A 22,876-nucleotide genomic window follows, 5' to 3' on the forward strand; every position below is an offset into this window, starting at 1 on the left:
ACATGGACATACCCAAGGAAGAAGTACCTTGTTCAGAAATCACAACCTTGAAACCATGGTCTGAGCAATGTGGGCTCACAAACACTTTCCGGTCTCTGCCTTCTTCACTTCCTTGCTTTTGATAACAAACTAGTTCTCTGGTGCCACACAAGATCACTAAATATTAAGACAACACCTTTTCCAATTATATTACAGGTTTTCTCCCTCCGAATACTTTAATGACCATGTTTGATTTTTGTGCTCTGGTTACTGGGTTTGTTTATGGATATTTGTTGTTTTCCAGTATCCAGTTTTGTATTTTGTTGACTTATAAGCTGCTTTGAGGGCCACAAAACAGCAGGAAAGCAGCACGCATATTAATTAAAGTAACAGAATCTGAAAGTTCCCCCTCCCAATAAATATTACCGTATACCCGAGGGAAAAGGATCAGGATCTTGTCAGCAGGTTGGATTCTGATCTCCCCGACCCTCTACAGGCCATTTTTAGGGGCTCTTGTTCATTCCTTGGCAGCCATGGGCTACAGCAAATGTTAGTCCTACTCAAGAGTAGTCCCACTGAAATTAATGAACATGGCTAGTTCACATGCAGCTAATCCACAGCACATGCACAATGTCTCTCAGAAACAGACAGCAAAAGTCACACAGAATAAAGGGGCAGAAAGTTGATCTCCAAGGCTCAGAACTGGCAAGCACTAATTCCTCTGAGTACTCTCTCCAGCCCATTAGCAAATGCTCTTTGCAGGGAGAGCAAGTGAGAACACAAAAGTGTCCCTTTGGGCTGTGCCGACATCTGAAGCCAGGCTCCAAGGACAGAAGCCGGTGGCCTTCTGCACATTTTCCTAAGAGCCTAGTAATAAAATTGAGGTCCATTAAAGGCACATGGCAGCATCTGCGGACCATAAATTATGTATGTCCATTTTCTATGGAGGGAGCAAAGAGATTCTATGTTTGTTCTCATTCTTCCCCCCTCCCCCTTCTCTTCCTCCAGCTCCATGCTCCCTAATCAAGGCAGCAGTCTGCTTTCACCATCAGAATAAAGCTTTATTTGATAAGCTGAAGCACTAATTGGAAAGAGAAAAATCATTGAAGCTTGCACATATGACTACAGAGCAAGATAGGAGAGAACATGAAGTATATACTGGAGACCCTTGAAGTACCTCTGTTTTTATGATGCATAGGAAGCCACCAGACTCATAAACCTCTGGCTCATCCTGCCTGGACTACTGTAATGAACTGTATGTGAGGCTGCCCTTTAATCCATCCAGAGACTGCAGCTAGAGTAAAATGTGGCTGCCAGGTTGGTAAGTGGGACAGCCCAATGGAACCATGTGTCACTCAGAGCACTGGCTGCCAATGAACTACCAGGCCCAATTCAAGGTATTAGCACTAGCACACGAGGTCCTGTATGGCTTGGGACCAAAGTACTTAAAGGAGCCCCCTTCCCCAGTATGAGCCAGTTATACCTGTAACCAGGGCTGGCCCTAAGGCAAGGCTGGGTGGCGCAATGCGCCAGGCCGCCAGGGGGCGCCGCGCTGCTGCGTCCGTCAGACAGCCTTTCCCTGCACGCCGGCTCCAGTTGCGGTGCCCTGCCAGCAGAGCCACCCTCGCCCGCCTATTTTGGGGCTGCGGGCGCCATTGTGGGGAAGCCAGCCTCGAGCCTCCCATCGGCGTGGCAGCCAGGGCTCCCTGGACGGCAGCGCCGTGCAGCCGTTTTGGCAGAGCAGGCAGAAGCAGAGGCAGAGGCAGAGCACAGCTGGCAGCGTCCCCGTCCATCAGGCCGCCCCCTCCAATGGCCTGCCGTGCCTGGCAGAGGGCGAGAAGCAGAAGGCACGGCATGGCAGTGTCCGGGGGGGGGGGAAGAGGCACCTCTGGAAAATGGAGTCTCCGTCCCTCGGGAGGGAAATGTGAGGGTGGGGTGGGGGTGCCTGAGGGATCCCTGCACCACGGCGCCCGATAAGGTTAAGACGGCCCTGCCTGTAACCACAGTGGGAATGGCTGTAACTCTGTTTTGCATGTATAAAGTCCCTGGTTCAATTCTCAGCATCTACAGGTAGGGATAGGAGAATCCCCGCTGGAAATCCTGAACCACTGATTATCAATGTAGACAATACTGAGCCAGATAGACCATTGGTCCAAATTAGTATAAGGCAGTTTCATATGTTCCAGTGCTTCTTAAGGCACAGATGGGGATACTGTGATCCTCCCAAAAGGTTGTTAGACTTCAGCTCCCATCAGCTTAGCAAACACTGCCAATGGTCAAGCCTGATGGGAATTGTAGTCCTGCAAATATTCAGAGGATTCCCCATCTTTGCCCTGTGGCATGCCTGCTACTCAGCAATTCTTTTGCCTTGCAAATATACTGAGCTACAGCCATGCTGGCTGATAATATAAGCTGAGGATTCTAACAACCCATCCCTTCCATCAATAAATACATTGGGCTAAATACATCTGATGTTAAGCTGCGTCCTCAAAATCTAAAAGCAAATTAAAGTGGTATATAGATTTGGTATGTTCCAGTGATAACATCAGAAAACTGGCTTTTAGTTTTCCCCTTTTTTTCTTTTAAGGGACACTGAAACATTTCTTGTAATCAACAAGCCATCTGCAAGATGATTCATTCCTGGGCATACGGCATAAAAATGAAAGTGCACGCTGCAAATCTCTTGGAGAATAGTGACTGGAAAACCTGCCTCTTTAAAGGGAGTTTTTCCCCAAACTTGTGCCTTCCAGAGGTTTTGAAATGGGGCTGATGGGGTTTGTAGTTCAAAATATTTGGAGGACCCCAGGCTGTGAAAGCCTATTTCAAGATTTTGGTGCTTGCTTCTCTACAATTCAGAAAAAAAGCAGCTATGCTTTTTTCCTGAATTTTAAAAGTAGTTTTGGTCAGGGAAACTTTTACAAACATGTTCCAAAACACAAGATTCAAAAAAACTTGAGAGGTGGGGAGGAATACCCCCTTCATAGGTATGCAAAATGCTTCCACATGGTTAGAGACTTTCTCTAACCAAGCTGTGATCCATTTAAGATATTAACAGTGAATGAACCACTTTTGCATGAGTTTGATCCGTCTTTCCATTCCTACCTGTTCCATCTTCCAAATGTCCGAAGTTGCAGATTTGGGTGATGTGGTGCACCCAAACCTGCATTTCCTCCTCTGATTTGGCCACCAGATAGAAGGTGCGGTAAGTCGTTTTCACAATGAAGACAAAGTTGTTTTGGAATTCTTTCTTGATGAAGCTCGAGCCAGAGTGCTTCACCACCTCACATTCATTCAGGTCGATCACCCGGATGGGTTTCTTGGAATGGCTGTTTCGGTAATACTCCAGGACATCAGGGTTTCCACTCATTCTGCCCTGGCGCAACACGAACCAGCGCTTTCGCCAAGCCTAAGGGGAAAAAATAGTGACAAGGATTGTTGGTGGCAATGTGTGTCTGCCAAAATAATTTAAATGCGAAAACCTTCTGGAGTTTCCTCCCTATACAGAAGAGCATAATTTGCATCAGAAGATTCAGGCTACATCAGAAATTTATTTTTAGTTATAAATAAAAACAAAGAAGGAATGAAAGAAAAAAGGAACATATGAATAATAATGATAATACTCCTATCAACTCACAGTATGGTCCATCTTAAGTTAATATAAGACCTCCAGATGCCAAAATAGGTATCCACACAAAACTGATTATCTATAAGAAATATGTTCAAATCTAGATAGGATCATGAGGTTCTTGGATCATTGTGTGATGATATGCAGTGGGTGTTAATCATTCCAGCCTCAAAGGCTCTTAGTTAATATTATATTTGACCATGCTGGTTGTCCACATCTGTTATCTGCTCTGTCTGGCAGCAGCTCTCCATGGTCTCAGATATTTTGCTGCTGAAGACGAAAGACAAGGTGGCTGTCCCTCTCTTTAAAGCCAACTGTCCTGGCAGCTGAATCTTTCTTCAGCACTGGCAATGTGGCAATCTTTTCTTCTGTGAGGGGTCTTAAAATATGTTTTGGGGTGTGAGGAATTCAAATTTGCTATTATTTTTGTGACTTTTAGCTTGGTAAGTCTGTGTTTGATGAAGAAGCACATAACCTGCATTTGGAAAACCAAAGAGGGTTAATTTTACCTTCTGAAAATGTCAGGTGGTACAAAGTAATAAATAAACAAACAAATAAATCATATTAATAGATAACTGCAATTTGCAATTTTACACACATTTTACTTACCAAGCAAAACTAACTTATATTCATTTAACCAAAATATCTTTTAAATTCCGAAGTCATTTTACAACTTTTTAGCACCACACATGGGACAAATCTAAACTAGAGGTAACCAGGATGTGAACAGGGTTGCATGATAGCCTGTTCTGCACGGGGGCGGGGGGGGGCGGGCAACAACTTACGCTGGCCACTTCCAGACTGCCGGCATTTTGCAGGTTCAATTGCATACCAACAAATTCAGATAGCATAATCAAATTGTTGTGCAACAAACCAGTCTCCTGCCTCACCTCCGCAAAAAACCAGCTTTTTGTAAGAAGGAAAAATGCAATGAAAATTGCTTGATATGACTTCATATAACTTCTCTCCAAAACAAATTGGAATGGATGCTAGGTAAACAGTGGGCACTGCAGACCCCCCCCCCCAAATCAAGAGAGAATGCTCAATAAACGGGTTGTCTAGAAACAACCCATTAGCCAAAGTTGCCATTCCTGATTGTTGACAAGAGATTCTCATTCACCCCAGGTGATCAAGAGATGGGGGCTTTATGCAAACCAGAATCAGTAGCAATTAAGCACCTCATCCATAGCATTGCCTAAAACAAACAAAATCAAAGCTCAAGAGAGGTAAGTACCAAGGTCTCTCTTCTTTCCACTGCCCCTCAGAAGTGTGTGCAAACTGTAAATATGCAGGTTCCTATCACATATAGCAGATGCTAACAGTTGAAAAGGCCTGTTTTGTTTTGTTTGATTTTATTTTTGGATTTCCAGGTTTACAAACAACTAAGAAAACAATTAAGATATAATCAATAAGTCCCCTTTGACTTCCCTCCTCCTCTTTTGTGGATCCTTATGCCAACTTTTTCTCCTGCATCTTGTCTGTTACTCCAATTTCATCAAATCTTTAAATAATCCATAATTCAGCTTTTAGGCACAAGTGTCATATTAGTCCTACTAATGATTTTATGTGTTTAAAGGGACTATGTTTTCTTTCAATCTCTGAGCTAACAAAGTCTGGGCAGCTGAATAGTCTCTTCAGGTCACTTGGGATTTCGGGAAATGGCCTGTTATGTGTCATGGTCCAGAGGCTAGTATGGGATCATCAAGCAAAGTGAACCATGATTTTCAGAGAGAAAGGAGAGAGATATCTTTTGTGGGCTGTGCCCAGCCCAAATGAGCACAATCTCTCTCATCAACCCAAAGTTCTCTGTGATGGGCCAAGCATTTGGAAAGGGTGCTTCAACTTCACCACGGGGTCCACCACAGGGGAGGGTGGACTATGGACAACTCAGAACAGAGCCAACTCCAGGTTTGATGAAGCTCTCAGCAAAAGATCCCTCTGCCCCCACACCCATAACAGTGGCCTTGGTCTGATGTTGGCTACCTTGCAGCAGGCAGCAGTGATGCAGCAAGCCACTTCTGGAACTACAGTGGTACCTCGGTTTATGAACACAATTGGTTCCGGAAGTCTGTTAATAAACTGAAGCGTTCATAAACTGAAGCGAACTTTCCCATTGAAAGTAATGGAAAGTGAATTAATCCATTCCAGATGAGTCCGCGGCGTTTGTAAACCAAAAATTGGTAAACCGAGGTGTTAATAAACTGAGGTTCCACTGTACAGTAGAATATACTGCAAGCTTTGTGATAACAACAACAACAACACAACTACTACTACTACTACTACTACTTATATGCAGCCGATCTGACTGAGTTGCCTCAGCCACGCTGGGCGACTTCAGGTAAATTATAAAACCACAGTAAAACAAGGGGGGGGGAGAAACAGCATAAATCTAAGTTAAGTTTAATTTTTGCAAACATATAGAAGACCATTTGTATTTGTTTATATGGTTCTGTTTATATTTTTGTTCATTCAAGAATGTGTACATTATCTATGTTATACTGTATACGAATTTCAATAAAGTATTTAAAAAGAAAAGAAAAAGAAAAGAAAAAGAAAAAGAAAAAGAAAAAGAAAAAGAAAAAGAAAAGAAAGTGCCGGTGAACTAGGCACCATCGCAGCTGTGAGGCAAAGCCTCTAATCCAACCACAAGCGGTTACCATTCCAGCATATTGAAGCCGATTGCAAAGGTGAGGACTGTTTAATTTGATCAATTCAGCAAAAAAACAGGAGTGTTAAAAGGAAGTCCACTCCCGTTCCTGGTGCTATGAGCACAAAATATATACAAGTGAAGTGTTGATGCCACTTTTGATATTCCTCCACATTAGAAAAAAAACAAAAACCATGAAATTAAAAAAGGAGAAATTATATACTCCAGTACAACTGTTTGCTTTCTGTGATTGCCAACTATCGTATCTGCTACAACAGCTAATTCCAATTTAGTGGTAAAGGGCAGGTAAAAATATGAAGAAATCTAAGTTACTGCAAAATTATTTTTTTCTTTTTAAATGATTCAGTTTAATAAGAACATTAAGGATAGCCCTGCTGGTTCCTCAAATTCATAGCCAGGTTCAGGGCCAACCAGATGTCTATGGGAAGCCTGCAAGCAAAACCTGAATACAACTGCAGTCTTGCAACTTGTGCTACCCAACAACTGGTCTTTAGAGGTTACTGCCTCTGACAGTGGAGCAGAACATAGCCATTGTGGCTAGTAGCTATGCATAGCTTATCCTCCATGAATTTGTCTACTTTTATTTTTAAAGCCAAACAAGTTGGTGGCTATCACTAGTGAATTCCAGCTTAACTATGTGTTATGAGAAGAAGCTCTATTGTCTGTTCTGAATCTTCCAACATTCAGCTTCACTGGATGGCCCAAAGTTCTCACATTATGAGAAAGGGAGAAAAACTAGTCACTGATAGCCTTACCCTTCATGAAAACTTGGTTAGCAACTGACCAGTGTTTTGAACAACAGAATGAAGCCACTATATGTAACCCTTCAGGAGTCCTTGACAAGTAAGAGATGTGAATAACAAAGAGGGATTGGGAGAGATTTGATTAATCTGATTGGCATCAGCACAATGGAATCCACTGGGCAAATGGAAAATTTCAAATTTTATCTTCTGTGCAAGTAGGGGGAGAGAACCTAGCCAGTTTTGCCCTAAATGTCTTCTTTCTTTCCAAAAAATAAGTGTGAATTATTGTCAAAGCAGCCCAAATAGGCATATCAATCCGAGCTTTCTTTAGCTGTCTGGGAGGAGAAGCATCACATCTATTTTTGGATTCCTGGAAATAAGCTCCTAATTGCTTAGAGGCTCAGATACACACTTTATGTTTATATGCTTTCTGATGCTTGCTTTTATTAGCATGAGAGAGAGTAGCCTTCAACAAAATGATTGCACCCTAGCTGAAGAGTCTCCATAAATCTATATTAATTTGCATCCATCCTTCACAAATGAAGAAATCCATTGCAAAAGCACCAGTGATTTTATTCCTGGTCCAATGCCCAGGGTGTAACCAGATATCTTGTTTTATGCTTATCATCCCCACATTTTTCATTTATGGGGCCATCTACCATTAGCCAAACAACAGAGTTCTGACTAAAACCACCAAATGCTCTCACAAACAGCTTGCAATCTCTGCATCCACTGAATAAGGATCAGTTGTGAGGATGGGGCTGCCAACCTTTTGGGGCCATTGGGCACATTTTGAATTTGGAAAAGGTGCAATGGGAGCACACCAGTCACAAAATGGATGCCACTGGAGGGCAAGGTGTAACACACAATGGCTATTAAAGCTAAAGGAGCAGAAAGGGAGATAGGTTCACAAGATGGTGCAGGCACCCTGGCCGCAAATCAACGGGGAAAGGAACCTACATTAGCCACTGGCACACTTTGAACATAAAGAGAAACTCCTTGCCCCTCTCCTCTGTTTATAATAGAATGAAGCATGGGTATCAATCCTGGTAACCAATGAAAAGTGAGCATGTTTATTCTGCTCTTTGTGCTGTGGAGAAGCAATCAGACAACACAACAAATCAGGATAAACAGCAACCCTGGGTTACCATGTTATCATAGAATTGTTGAGTTGGAAGGAACCCCAATGGGCATCTAGTCCAACCTCCTGCAATGCAGGAATCTCAAGATGAACAAACACAGCCACTGACTTTCACAAGGAATTCACTTAAGTTCTTGTGCATGTGGCATTTTGAATGGTCTTTAACACATTCATGCCTGGCCCTGGAAACACAGTCTAACCTCTGACAGCTTCAGCATCCAAGGGTGCCTATTTTAAAATGCCTAGAAAAGGCATGAGTAGTTTTTTCATTTTGTTTTTCTGAAAGGCTTATTCTTGACAGGAAGTGGGGCACTTGGGGTAGGGTGGGGGCTTCTTAACATTTCGATGGGCAGGGTATAAATAATAAATTTTTATTATTTGTTTGATGCTGTACTGTTTTTAATATTCGGTTGGAAGCTTCCCAGAGTGGCTGGGGAAACCCAGCCAGATCGGCGGGGTATAAATAATAAATTATTATTATTATTATTATTATTATTATTATTATTATTATTATTCAGACAAATGACTGGGGGGGAAACGAGTAACCAAACAAACAAACCAACAAACCCCTGTGTTGCAAAAGGTACATCAACAATATCAAAGGCAACATGACCATGTATAATGTACAATGTGAAAATCTTTATGGAATTTCTTCAAAACATCAAAAGTAATAAACTCTAATCTTTGGAAGTCTCTGAAAGTCTTTGAATGAAGTGCGATGCCAGACTTTATCCAGTGGAAAACAAGCTGTGAAGCTTTGTGTTGTAGCAAGTATGATGTCCAAGACTGAACCAAGTCATTTTGGATAATGACTACTGTTTCGTAGAATTCTTTATCAGCGCAGTAGAAGGATATAGAATTGCTTCATAAACCCATCTTTCTACTGCGCTGATGAAGAATTCTACGAAACATTAGTCATTATCCAGAATCACTGTTCAGTGTTGGACATCATATTTGCTACTACACAAAGCTTCACAGCTTGTTTTCCACCGGATAAAGTCTGGCATTGCGCTTCATTCAAAGACTTTCAAAGATTGCAGTTTATTACTTTTGATGTTTTGAAGAAATTCCATAAAGATTTTCACATTGTACATTATACATGGTCATCGTGTTGCCTTTGATACTGTTGGGGGGGGGGAAACGAGGCTGAAAATTGCATCATATTTAAAAGTAACAGATGTGCTGGCATATTAAAATAATAACAATTAGAAGTCGCTCACCTTACCCCACGTTTTAAGATTCTAGAGCACAAAACCTTTGGATTGAAGATGCCCGCAAGGAACAGGATTTTGCTAAAGGGCACAGAAAACCCCAGAGTTCAAGTTCTATAGCTGGGGTGGAAAACCTTGCCCACCAGGCCTCTCTACCTAGCCCTTGGGACTCTCCTTAGGTCATACCCTCCTAGAATATTTTTGCCTGGCAGAAAAGTGTCATTGCACTCAGATAATGACACTTGCATGCCAAAATGGAGGATACAAAGGGGTGTATGTAGAAACCACTCTACTGTATGAAGGCAAAACAGTCATTGCTCTGACCACTTGGTGTACATGTGTTTCCCAGGTGATCACCCATCCAGGTATTGACCAGATCAAGGCCTGCTGACCTTCATTCAAGGTGGCAGCCTCATGTGCCTCCAGACCACATCCTGGGATTATGAAGTTAGTCATGACTAACTAAAGTCCTGTTTTGATGAGTCTACTGTAGGCATCACTGCATGGCTGGATCCAACCCTCATGAATTTATTTTTCATAAGGTATAAAAATCTTCCCTTTCTCTGTCATTAAAAAGTATCACTGGGGGAAAACACCTCACTCTTTCACACTCAACTGACACCCATCCATTACTAGCGAAGAGCTTTGGCCTGAAACTGTCTTATTCTAGTTGCATGATGAATGTTTTATAGAAAAGCATACAGAGGCCGAAATTTTCAAAAACAGCAGGGAAGCTCCCATTTCTCCTTCTGCACACACAAAAGGAAAAGATAGCATTCATCTGTGGGTGGGGAGAAGAAGTGAAAATGCCACATGCTCAGAATAAAATCAGAGCCGAAAGAAATCTGTTTCCCCAAAACCACGCTCCCATCCCAAATTGCACACCCTAATCTATAGTGTCTATGTATATTTACGCTCCCAGGAACAGCTGCAAGTGGATGAGTCATTGCTGCTATTTAATAAACTTGCAAATTTGCTGTCAGGCGCATGGATTCCTTTGAGCATATCTAAGTCAAATAGGTTTGAAAGCTGTGGAGTTTTTGTTTTTTGAAAGGACTATTTGCAAGAAAGAGAAAAACAACACTTCAGGCTGCGACAGTTAAGGAAACGTGTGTGTGTTTGTGCGTGTGTGTACATATGCATAACCACACATATTCAAAACACTGATGGATTTGCTTAATGAACTTACTATGATTTTAAAATACTAGTGGGACTGGCAACAAGACATTGCAATGTCACATACTCCTCTTCGCTGTTCCAAGTAAGTCAGCTTTGCTTCCTCCATTCCATTCTCTTCCCATTCCCCACTTTGCCAGTCATTCTGCAACCCGGTGAGCATATGTAGTCCTCACTAGTCTAGGGATGGAGTTGTGATTGCTGCCTGCTGCCCAGCATCCCCTGCAGAACCTAACAGTGTGTCCCTTTATAAAAAGAAAAGAAAAGACCGCACCCCACTTTTACTCCACAACCATTTTGACACATCGCTGCCAGAGGGTTTAACCAAGGATTAGTGTGGCACTCAGCCCGGAAAGGGTTAGCCACTGCTGCAATAGGTCAATTCACAAGTAGCACCAATGCCTTGGAGCTAGGACAATGTGTGAAGAAAGGCCTTCCTTTCACTCTTCCTGATAGGCAAGGGATTCTGGGCAGACAACAGGAATGACTTTTACATATATCATGAAGTTCATTTAAGGAATTTGTTGCCATTCAGACAGATTCTTAGATAAGTTTATCAACAGCTTCTAGTCACTATGGTTGAATGCAACCTCTGGGATCAAAAGGAGTACGCTGCTGGGGACTAATGATAAGCTTTCTCATAGATCACACTGAGAAAATCATCTCTACACAGGGACGAGTGTTTCTGTGAAAGAGTGGCCCTTTGTTGATTTGTACAGCTCAACAATTTGTGTGCACAGATACATAGACTTAACACCCATTGAACGTAACATGTGAATATCGCTAATGGGGAAAGGCTATTGCCTTCATGCCCTACATGAAAACTTCTCAAAAGCACTGCATCTCCTGCCTATAAGCTACTGAGCCATATTCAAGGTTCCATTATTAACATGTAAAGCCCTGAACAACCAGGATATCTGATAGACCACCTTCCTCTGTACAGACCCAGTCTACCTTTACAATCATTAGAGGATTCCCTGTTCGGCATGCAGCAACTGACAGATTGTTACGTAAAACAATGTATGGCTTAGTGATTTATGGCTTTTTCATCCAAAGGTCCCCATAGTAGTGAACAGTGCTAGGTGCCAAATGGCTCCTTTAACCAGAGTAACAGTCGCCAAAACGCAATGTCTAGTTGCCATTTAAGGGCCAGACAGCTTGAAAGTTGTATTTTTCAATAAGACCTTTTGGTTCCTGAAATTCATTCTGATTGTGCAGATAAAATATTACAGATAGAATTCTACAGGATGTGTTGCTAGTGCGTGAAAACAGTCAAGATTGAAGGAGCCCCATGCCTGCACCTCCAGATGGTGGAGATGCCATCCTGCCACCTGGGCATCTTCATTTGGTTGCAAGTGGCTGGTAGCCAGGTGCAAAATGCACCTGGCAAATTTCAAACACTGAAGGAGAACAGCATATTCATACAGATAAAAGATGCAAGGAAAGTGTGATAGCTCAATCAAAATTAAATTAAATGGGAAATCAGTGACACTGGATACACATTGAGTTGCACAAATGGTTTCAACATAGATGTAGATCCTTAGCACTCCATCTCTCACATGGAAGACAAGGTAACTCACATATCCCACCTTCGGATTCCCAGCTTCTCCATTCTCTGACCTAAGAGCAAGCCCATCCACAGACAATTGCCTAAGGTGAGTGCCCCTGCCCCATCTCCACCACTAGAGCTGGCAGAAAACAACAATCAACAGCAGCCTCCAGCAATGGCAAAGTTCTTGCTGTTCATGGGCAGGGCTAGCTGGCCAAACCTTCTGGTTCCAACAGACTGCTGTTCTCCAGGTGCAGCAGAAAACAGCTAGGAAGTCTAAGAGTGGTACCCACCACCCACCTAGGTACAACGCGGATGTAGGCCTTTTCCACCCTGGCACCAACCCTCTGGTATACCCTCCCCCTGCACTGTCTGAGAAGCGTCAGCCTATTTTAGGTGTCTTTTTGCTTGTTTATTCAGGCATTTCCTGGCTGTTAATTTTTAGACTGCGCTGCTTAGTATTTTGTTTCAGTGTTTTGATTCTGGCTGTCTACTGTGATAGTGACAATTATGTATTTCATCTTATTTGTATTTTAGTTTTGTGGATTTCATGGATTTTACTGTGTAAACCACTCAGAGGTTTTTTTTGTCTTTATATGGAGCAGTTAATCTATCGGTTAGATAAATAGATATGGTTTATTATTGGGGGAAATAGGATGCTGGAATGATCAAATAACAAAAGGCGTATTTTTTGACTTATACAGAAAATAGCATGAGAACAAGGTATTTCTTAAATCAGAAAGCCTTGTGCCTGGGACCTTAATGTGGCCCGTCAGGTCTGACTGGCCCTCAGCAACTTCCACAGGTCGTACCCCTTATTGCTCCTGTTTTATAACCTCCTTGAGTATTTTGGTCTAGCTGGAATGTCCGTGAACTTTGACATTAACTCTGGATGGATGTGTGTAGAAACTAGCCTATTATACAAAGGAAACATTTACACCTGTTGCTCTGCCCACTTTTGCTTTGGCCCCATGCACCACTGGAAGATTTGCTTGATCCCGGAAACCCCTGTGTGGTCTTAAAAGAGTTCCCTACCCTTTTAAAATCATCATCTTTATCCATCTTTATCCAGATCACAATTCCCACCCTGTTTATCTCCCGGTGTTTGTAACAAATGTTCCCCTAAAGAAATATGGTCTCCCCCATTGATCAAGAACTGATAAATTTATTTCAGTTATACAGCCTAGAAAAAATGTGGTCTAACTTGCTGATGTACATGAGAAAAGAAATATTGAAGCACAATTGTGAAGCAGGATAGTTTAGCTTCTGTGGAAAGGGGATTAACAATGTCAGGATCCAAATAACTGCATCCAGAGTCTTCTGTGCATCTTGTGGGGTCATGGATCCACCTTACCTCAGGCATGTAGTAGCTAAAGGACAGACTGCTATGAACCCACTGGGAGTCCTGGCTCAGCAGAGCCCCCCTATCCCTGTTTGCAATATGGGGGCAATAATAACTAAATTACATAGGAACACACACATAAAGGGTCACTCTATTGTTCCATCTTAATCACTACTGCCAATACCGATAAGTCCCACGTTCAATCATCAGTATCTCCATGTAGGCCTGGCAATGTCCCCTTCCTGAAACCCTGGAAGGCTGCTGCAACTTTAGAGTTTGAAGGGACCACAAGGGTCATCTAGTCCACGCCCTGCAATGCAGGAAACTTTTGCCCAATGTGGGTCCCCTGAAGGAGGCATATGGAGCACAACGCAACCTTTCTGGACCCAAGTTAAGGCCTTCCTGCTTGCCAATTGTATTTTAGATGATACTTGGGTTGGTATTTTGCTCCTCTTTTGTTGTCTCCCCCCCCCCTTTTAGTCTGGATGTTGTGAAGCTTATCTGTTGTTTTCTATATCATGTTTATATGTTGTGTGAACAGTATTCACACCTTCGCACACCATTTCCTTGGAATAATTTTTGTTGAAGAGCAGCCAAGGAACACTTGTGAATGAGTGAGTAAATAAATAAATAAATAAATAAAATGATTACAACAAAATAATCTGATTTGAAGCCCTTTGAACAGTGAGAAGAACTAAATAAACCACTATCATCAGGAATGGCTTTGAAACTTTATCAGCATTGTTCACTTCTTATTCCCAGGGTGCTAACTCACATGGCTCCATCCTCCTATTCAAATTCCTGTTAGCAGGTGTTTTGAGCCACAGCCCCTGACCTCATTGGCTTAAACAATGTCTGGGAGCAGCTAGCTAAGCATATAAATTTGGAACAACCTAGCAAAGGGAGCCCTACAAGCTATAAAGGTAAAGGGTAAAGGGACCCCTGACCGTTAGATCCAGTCGCGAACGACTCTGGGGTTGTGGCACTCATCTTGCTTTACTGGCCGAGGGAGCCAGCGTACAGCTTCCGGGTCATGTGGCCAGCATGACTAAGCTGCTTCTGGTGAACCAGAGCAGTGCACGGAAACACCGTTTACCTTCCCGCTGGAGTGGTACCTATTTATCTACTTGCACTAGACGTGCTTTCGAACTGCTAGGTTGGCAGGAGCAGGGACCAGGCAACGGGAGCTCATCCCATCGCGGGGATTCAAACTGCCAACCTTCTGATCGGTAAGCCTTAGGCTCTGTGGTTTAGACCACAGCGCCACCCACGTCCACAAGCTATAGGGAGCCCCAATTGACAAAGCCTCGAGTTAAACATGCAAGTGAGTTCAGCAGTGGGTTGAGACCAGGGCACATAATTCTGCCCCTCCTCGCTGCAGTACTTAGGTAATTTGGAGCCACTGCTCTAAGAAAGAGGAAGGAATCCTGTGGCCCTCCAGATGTTGCTGGACTACAGCTCTGATAATCCTTGACCACTGGCCATGTTATCTGGAGATCATGGGAATAGGAAACTAATAACATAAGGAGGGCACAGGCTCGACACCTCTGCTCTAAGAGGTATGTTGGTTCTAGACCACGGGTGTCAAACACAAGGCCCGGGGGCCTAATCCGGCCCGCCAGACCTCGTCATGTGGCCCGCGTAGCCGCCGCCGACACTAGCCACTGACAGTAGTTCTGGAGCCTGCGATTGGCCAAGGGTCAAAACCGGGGGCGGGGCTGCAGGCGGAGGCCGGGGCGCTGGAGCCGCGCTGACGGCCTTGGCCAGGGAATTTCAATTTCGAATGAGGCTGAGGGAGGCGGTGGCACAGCGGCCAGACGGGGAAGTGAGATGCAGGAGGAGGAGGAGGAAGCCCGCCGAGGAGGTAGGAAAGCCCTACAGGCGCCGCCGGCAAAGTTGTTGCCGGGACGAAGCAGCGCTGGATTTTTTTTTTGGCAGGCTTTGCTGTTGTCTCCGAGAGCGAGTGAGGCGGCACTGGGGAGCCGCCGCCCGCCGCTTCCCTTCCTCTCCTCAGCTGCATCCGGGAGGTGGGCAAGCGAGCGGGCGAAAGGGACGCGGAGTGAGCCTGAGGGGAAAGTAGGCGAAGCGCAACAGCCGCTCTCTTGATGGAGCCGGGTTTCTCTTCCCTCTTCCCCCGTTTTCTCCTCATAGACACTCGGGAGGGTGCCTGGCTTTTGCTCTGTCCCCCACCCCCGAGCCGCCCTTTGGCTTCTCAGTTCCGGCGGAGCTGCTCCCCAGGGGGCGGCCGGGAGGGAGGCGGCGGCGGCACGGGTTCCTGCTCTTCCCGCTCTGCCGCCGCCTCCTCTCAGCCCCTCGTGATGTAGGGCTCCAGATGGAGTCGCCTCGCGGTTTGAGTAGGTGGGAGGGGGATTTTTTTTTGGGGGGGGAGGTTTTCAAGCCTCCTCTGCCTGCAGTCCCGGTAGGGAGAGGCGGCGGCGAAGACGACAACAGCGCGGGTGGGGGGAAGAGCAGCTCTGAGGCGAAGATGCACGTCCGCTGGGGCTGCCGCCGCCTTCCTCCTCGGGAAATCCGCTGCCCTCCCTCAGCGCGAGGGGAAGGGACTCTGGCGCTGAGGAGGGAGGATGCAAAAGCAAAGCAGGGAGTTGGCGCTGCACCGCATGTTCCTGCCCCTCTCCAAAGCATGGGGTGGGTTGCAGCGTGTGGCATCCTGCCTAGCGGGGTTTGGGTGTGCGCAGGGCGGGAGAGGGAAGCCCTCTTTCCATCTGCAGGTTTTTAATCCCAGCAGTGGCTTTCTCCCTCCTGCCGAAGGTTTAGTTGAGCCCCCCCCCCCGGAAGCCATCAACCCCCACCTTTTGTTCAAATTTCCCTCGTTTACATCCCCTCCCACACACGCGCCACGATGCAGGAATGTGATCCGCGTGGGGGCGGGAATGAGCTTACATTATTACAAAAAACAGTAATAATTGAATGCAGTGACAATAATTTATGATAATAAAGAGTGGACACATAGTCCTACAGACACAACCGGCCCTTTGAGGGTGACCAAACTGCTGATGCGGCCCCCGATGAATTTGAGTTTGACACCCCTGTTCTAGACCAACCAGTTTAGAATGAGCTTTAAGGATTAGAATGAGCACTTTTAATTTATTGGGGCCAGATGTTTACCAACAACCAACACAATTAACTGCTGAATTAGTTGTGAATGTCTGCCCATACACATTGAAGGACAGATTGCTGCCCACTTGCACAGCAGGCTTCTGCTTCTACAAACATGACTTCCTCTCCCTCTCTTTGGTAACCACCAATGTTCCCTCCAAATCTGCTCCAGAGGGTTGGGAGTAATATTCATGTGAAAAAAATACCAGAGCTTAATTGTTCCACAGAAATGCTTCTGTTTTGCAAGTTCTCTAGAAACAATAAATGGATTGCAATTGCAAATGCAGTATTAGGCAAAGATGCCGGTTTCACAGTTTTTAGTTTTACCAGATCCAAGTAAAATAACACGCTATATCAGATCATGCTCGGGCATCAGGTTATTTCCCAAGAAAATTACCCTATGAAAAGTTCCCAGTTCAAAATCTTCCACATTACTGGGCTTAACTACAGTATCAAACTGCCTGAACATATATCTCATCCCAGGTGTGCCAAGTACAAATGCACATAGCCAACACCAAAATAACTGCAATTTCAGTTAATTTTTTGAAAAGTATTGAGAAGGTTTATTAAACTAATAGCTTTTGTGGAAAGATTCCAAACAGAACCCCCACACATACTTTTGCAAAAACAAAACAGTTTATGTCAACTAATCCTTTTTCTTGCAGTTTATGTGTGATCATAAACACAGGTGTTGGTTGCATTAATACTAAGAGGTTAAGAAGCAATGCAGGTGGCATATCCCTTTGGCTAACTGCTTTTACTTCATTCTTGCTATCTCTTGCTACATTCTATGCAAACAGGGTACGTTTTCTTTTTTTTAATTATTATTAATTAAATTTGTATGCCACTCTATACCTGCAGGTCTCTTCTTTCTCTCTTTGCTGTTTTCTCTACTTAAATGAGCATACTGTCAGGGGAAAGCAGCCAACAGTTATACAGCCCATCTTTAACTGTCTAATCTCACATGAGGGTAAAGCACAGATCTAAAAGGAACATAAACAGGAAATTGGGCAAAGAGGCTGTCTGCAAGAGTCACCCCCCCAAAAAAATACTGTTCTTAAAAAAGAATAACGGTAGAACTGTTATCTCAATGAAGCTCAAGGAACTTCTCCTCAAATACCAAGTGGGTTTTCCATGCCATCTTCTTCCTCCCGCTAAATTCTGCTCTATGGGTGTTAATTAGAGAATGTGTGGCTGGCACAAGTTAAGTCACCTTTTTGCCACCTATGGAGTGGCTGCTTATAAACAAATCCATCTGAACATTTCTGTGTTGACAGGAATAGGGAACTTACAACCCTTCAAGTCTGACAGACTCCAACTCCCATCAGCCCCATCAGAAAATCCAGTTTGGTCAGGGAAAACTGTGAGTTGGGAGTCCAATACTACATACAAGACTCAAGGTTCTTGTATGAATTTACAAAGCCCTGAACAACTCAGGTTCATAGTACCATTTCAGCTCAATCACCAAGATCATCTGCAGGGGCTTCCACTGGTCATTTCCTGAGTTGGTGAAGCTCATTTGACAACAATGAGAAACTTTAGTGCCATTGGCCCAGTCCCGTGGAATACCCTGCCAACAGTGATTCAGCAAGCACCTTCTGTGCAAACTTTTGAATGCCTGTTGAAAGCTTTTCTATTTCACCAGGCCTATGCAGGCAATCAAGAATACATCCTTCCTCAATGGTTAATTGTTGTCTGTTTTTAACTTTTTAATATGGTATTATTGTACAATTGTATGTTTTATTGCTGTAAACAGCTTTGATAATAGTCTACTTTTCAGAGGCCAGTCCTCCAATTTTAATGGTTGCAAGAGGATATTTAAAGCAGTTTTGTATTTGATGGACCAAGCAGTTTAAAGACCAAGAACAACAAGGACGGACAGCAGGTGGGGCCTTAAATTTGCCCATCAACAGTTTGCACCTGGACAGCAGACTGAATGAGCACAAAAGTTAGTTCCCCCCCACTGTAGTGAGATACAGTATATTACATTTCTACTTAAATTATAGTAACAATGTATATGTAAAAATGCAAATTCAGAAACAAACATACAAATTTTATGCAACCTTTTGGGGAGGGGGAATATTCATGCATTTCTACTTTTTTGAACAATGTAAAAGAGACCACCCACTTTATTACTGTGTTTGAGTTGGAAATAACTGGATGGTCTTTTTTATAATGCCTGAATGATTCTGTCACTTTGATTAGTTTTGTCATCAATTAGCGATGCTGGATCTCTTTCTCTCTCTCTGTCTCACTCTCACTTTCAATAAACTGTGAAGTACATTCTGACTTGTCTCTAAAGGGATCACCCTTCTATTGTTTCATCTGCATTTATACCTCCTGCACTGGTGGGTGTGCCTCTGAGATACAGGTGTATTATTATTACCTGGACACTAATAACTATTTAATGAACTATTAAAAATTAAAAATAACTATTTATTTATTAAACTATTTATTTATTTTATTTATTAAAAATAACTATTTAATGAACTATTTAAAATTTTAAAAGATGATGCTGTTAAGGTGCTACACCCAATATGCCAGCAAGTTTGGAAAACTCAGCAATGGCCAGAGGATTGGAAAAGATCAGTCTACATCCCAATTCCAAAGAAGGGCAGTGCCAAAGAATGCTCTAACTACCGCACAATTGCGCTCATTTCACACGCTAGCAAGGTTATGCTTAAAATTCTACAAGGCAGGCTTAGGCAGTATGTGGACCGAGAACTCCCAGAAGTGCAAGCTGGATTTCGAAAGGGCAGAGGAACCAGAGACCAAATAGCAAACATGCGCTGGATTATGGAGAAAGCTAGAGAGTTCCAGAAAAACGTCTACTTCTGCTTCATTGACTATGCAAAAGCCTTTGACTGTGTCGACCACAGCAAACTATGGCAAGTTCTTAAAGAAATGGGAGTGCCTGATCACCTCACCTGTCTCCTCAGAAATCTCTATGTGGGACAAGAAGCTACAGTTAGAACTGGATATGGAACAACTGATTGGTTCAAAATTGGGAAAGGAGTACGACAAGGTTGTATATTCTCCCCCTGCTTATTTAACTTATATGCAGAATTCATCATGCGAAAGGCTGGACTAGATGAATCCCAAGCCGGAATTAAGATTGCCGGAAGAAATATCAACAACCTCAGATATGCAGATGACACAACCTTGATGGCAGAAAGCGAGGAGGAATTAAAGAACCTTTTAATGAGGGTGAAAGAGGAGAGCGCAAAATATGGTCTGAAGCTCAACATCAAAAAAACCAAGATCATGGCCACTGGTCCCATCACCTCCTGGCAAATAGAAGGGGAAGAAATGGAGGCAGTGAGAGATTTTACTTTCTTGGGCTCCTTGATCACTGCAGATGGTGACAGCAGTCACGAAATTAAAAGACGCCTGCTTCTTGGGAGAAAAGCAATGACAAACCTAGACAGCATCTTAAAAAGCAGAGACATCACTTTGCCGACAAAGGTCCGTATAGTTAAAGCTATGGTTTTCCCAGTAGTGATGTATGGAAGTGAGAGCTGGACCATAAAGAAGGCTGATCGTCGAAGAATTGATGCTTTTGAATTATGGTGCTGGAGTAGACTCTTGAGAGTCCCATGGACTGCTAGAAGATCAAACCTATCCATTCTTAAGGAAATCAGCCCTGAGTGCTCCCTGGAAGGACAGATCGTGAAGCTGAGGCTCCAATACTTTGGCCACCTCATGAGAAGAGAAGAATCCTTGGAAAAGACCCTGATGTTGGGAAAGATTGAGGGCACTAGGAGAAGGGGACGACAGAGGACAAGATGGTTGGACAGTGTTCTCGAAGCTACGAACATGAGTTTGACCAAACTGCGGGAGGCAGTGCAAGACAGGAGTGCCTGGCGTGCTATGGTCCATGGGGTCACGAAGAGTCGGACACGACTAAACGACTAAACAACAAAATAACTATTATTTCAGGGCAAAGCAGCCCTTGTAGATCCATACATGTAATGCCAACAAATGCTTTAAATCAAGTAATGCTAAAACAAATAGGTCAATAACAGAGCAGCCAGAACACATTAAAAAAACAAAAATATATCTGGGCCACATTGTGTAAGTTGTTTATTGTGCTGTATATTGTGCTCATTATGAGTTACAATCTAAATTACTTAGGGTGATATGATATCCATCACTGGCCATACTCAGAGTATACCCCTGATATCAAGGAACTTAAGCTGCTTACACCCAGTGATTTCAATGAGTCTACTCTGAGTTGGATGCAACCCTAAATAGATGAAAACAGAATTCAACAGATATACAGTGGTACCTTAGGTCATGAACTTAATTCGTTCCGGAGGTCCGTTCTTAACCCGAAACCGTTCTTAACCTGAGGCATGATTTTGCTAACTGGGCCTCCCACTGCTGCCGCGTGATTTCCATTCTCATCCTGGGGCAAAGTCCTCAACCCGAGGTACAGTACTATTTCTGGGTTAGCGGAGTTTGTAACCTGAAGCGTTGGTAGCCCGAGGTACCACTGTACATACACTGTCCAACTCCCTACATACAATGTGATTGTCCACCTGTGACAGCATTTTAATTTCCCCCCAATATGGGAATCTCTCTCCCTACCCGTTGCACTCCCCAACACCATGTGTGTGTGTGTGTGTGTGTGTGTGTGTGTGTGTGCGCACACACACACACACACACACACACACACATGCTCAGACAAAATGTGTGTGTGAAATATCTTCCTTTTTTGTGAAAAATATAAGCCACGTGTGGAATTCTATAGACGTGAGTGTTCTTTGTTTCACTGGGGTGCTCCGCAAAATCTTGCTGTTCTGCATGAGAAGCAGCACATCAGCTTTCAGTTTCTTTGGGCTGCTTCATTGGGACCCCTGACCATTGGGTCCAGTCATGACCGACTCTGGGGTTGTGGCGCTCATCTCGCTCTATTGGCCAAGGGAGCTGGCGTACAGCTTCCAGGTCATGTGGCCAGCATGACAAAGCTGCTTCTGGTGAACCAGAGCAGCGCACGGAAACGCCGTTTACCTTCCTGCTGTAGTGGTGCCTATTTATCTACTTGCACTTTGATGTGCTTTCGAACCGCTAGGCTGGCAGGAGCTGGGACTGAGCAACAGGAGCTCACCCCGTCACGGGGATTCAAACCGCCGACTTTCTGATCGGCAAGCCCTAGGTCGGTTTAAGCCACAGCGCCACCTGCATCCCTGGCTTCTTCATTAAGTGGTACCTATTGTTGAAGAACCTCTGCCACTTAGGGTCCAGCACCAGCAAAATATGAACTGATATGCAAGTGAGAATTTCATTATTGAGCTGCAGAGTGAGATAAAATAGCATGCAGTTGGACTGGATATTTATTTGAATGAACTGCACCCTCAAAATCTGTTGGTGGATAATATACAAAGAGCTGGCTTACTTCAGCAGTTTATCTTCACCGGACAAGAATGATCTGAGACGCAGAAAAGCATAGAATAATTTTTTGTGGGAGCTGATGGCAGTAACTATTTCCAATTGCCCTTTCCCACACTGAATCATCCACCAAATAAATGACCACCGCTGCCCTTGTGAACGCGTCTGGTTGCTGGACCAGCCCAGGCACAAGACAATATGGTGCCAGCTTCCCCTACTCCATGGAGAAAACTTAAGCTGACTTGGGCCACATTAATACCATGCATTTAAAGCACTTTGATTCCACTTTAAACAGCCACAGCTTCCCCCAAATAATTATGTGAACTGTAGTTCATTAAGGGAGGAAAGGGTTGCTAGAAGACACCTCATAGAGCTAGAGCTCCCAGAATTTTTTGAGGGAAGCCAGGGCATGATTATTTGAAGTGGTATCACAGAGCTTTGAATGTATGGTGGGCACAAGCAAGATTCCACAATGGTAATGAGACAAACCCCTGTACACCTGAGGGCATTAAGCTAGCTTAGGAGGCACAGGTTCCTCCTGTCCTACCCTCCCAAACCTGTCTTGGTGTGGGGCTCCCCCATCACATTCTGTTCTTGTTTTGGGGAGAGAGCTGCCCATATTTCCACTGAAACAGAAATGCTGGATGCCTTAAAAGTCAACCTGACCTATAATTCTCAAATTTCTTCCTAGTGTTTAAAAAGTCAATCAGATTCTGAACATTATGAAACCAAACTCTCCAAAGTGCCTCTTCAAGTCAAGATCTACTTTGTTTTCAATGGTAGCTGCAACAATAGCATGAATACCACAAATGCATCCACAAGAGAACATAACTGAGCTACAAATAAAATTACTCCTCTATATCGCAGTCAACAAAATGTTCTCCTCAATGGCTTGTCTTAAAAGCTATCCTAGAAAGGCAAGGTAGAAATAAAT

At 43.8% G+C, this 22,876-nt stretch overlaps 1 protein-coding gene across 3 annotated transcripts in view; it reads right to left on the reverse strand.

Annotated features, from left to right (window-relative positions):
• The window catches only part of GAB3 (GRB2 associated binding protein 3), an 86,072-nt gene that overhangs the window by 34,103 nt on the left and 29,093 nt on the right, over window positions 1–22,876 (reverse strand). For all 3 annotated transcript variants that reach the window (XM_035101952.3, XM_035101950.3, XM_088664620.1), the window contains one exon: window positions 3,082–3,385. In XM_035101952.3, the coding sequence (XP_034957843.1) occupies window positions 3,082–3,385 (304 nt within the window). The remainder of the gene's footprint in view (window positions 1–3,081; window positions 3,386–22,876) is intronic.

Source organism: Zootoca vivipara, chromosome Z2 (genome assembly GCF_965207765.1).
Source record: "Zootoca vivipara chromosome Z2, rZooViv2.hap1.1, whole genome shotgun sequence".
Lineage (NCBI taxonomy): Eukaryota > Metazoa > Chordata > Lepidosauria > Squamata > Lacertidae > Zootoca > Zootoca vivipara.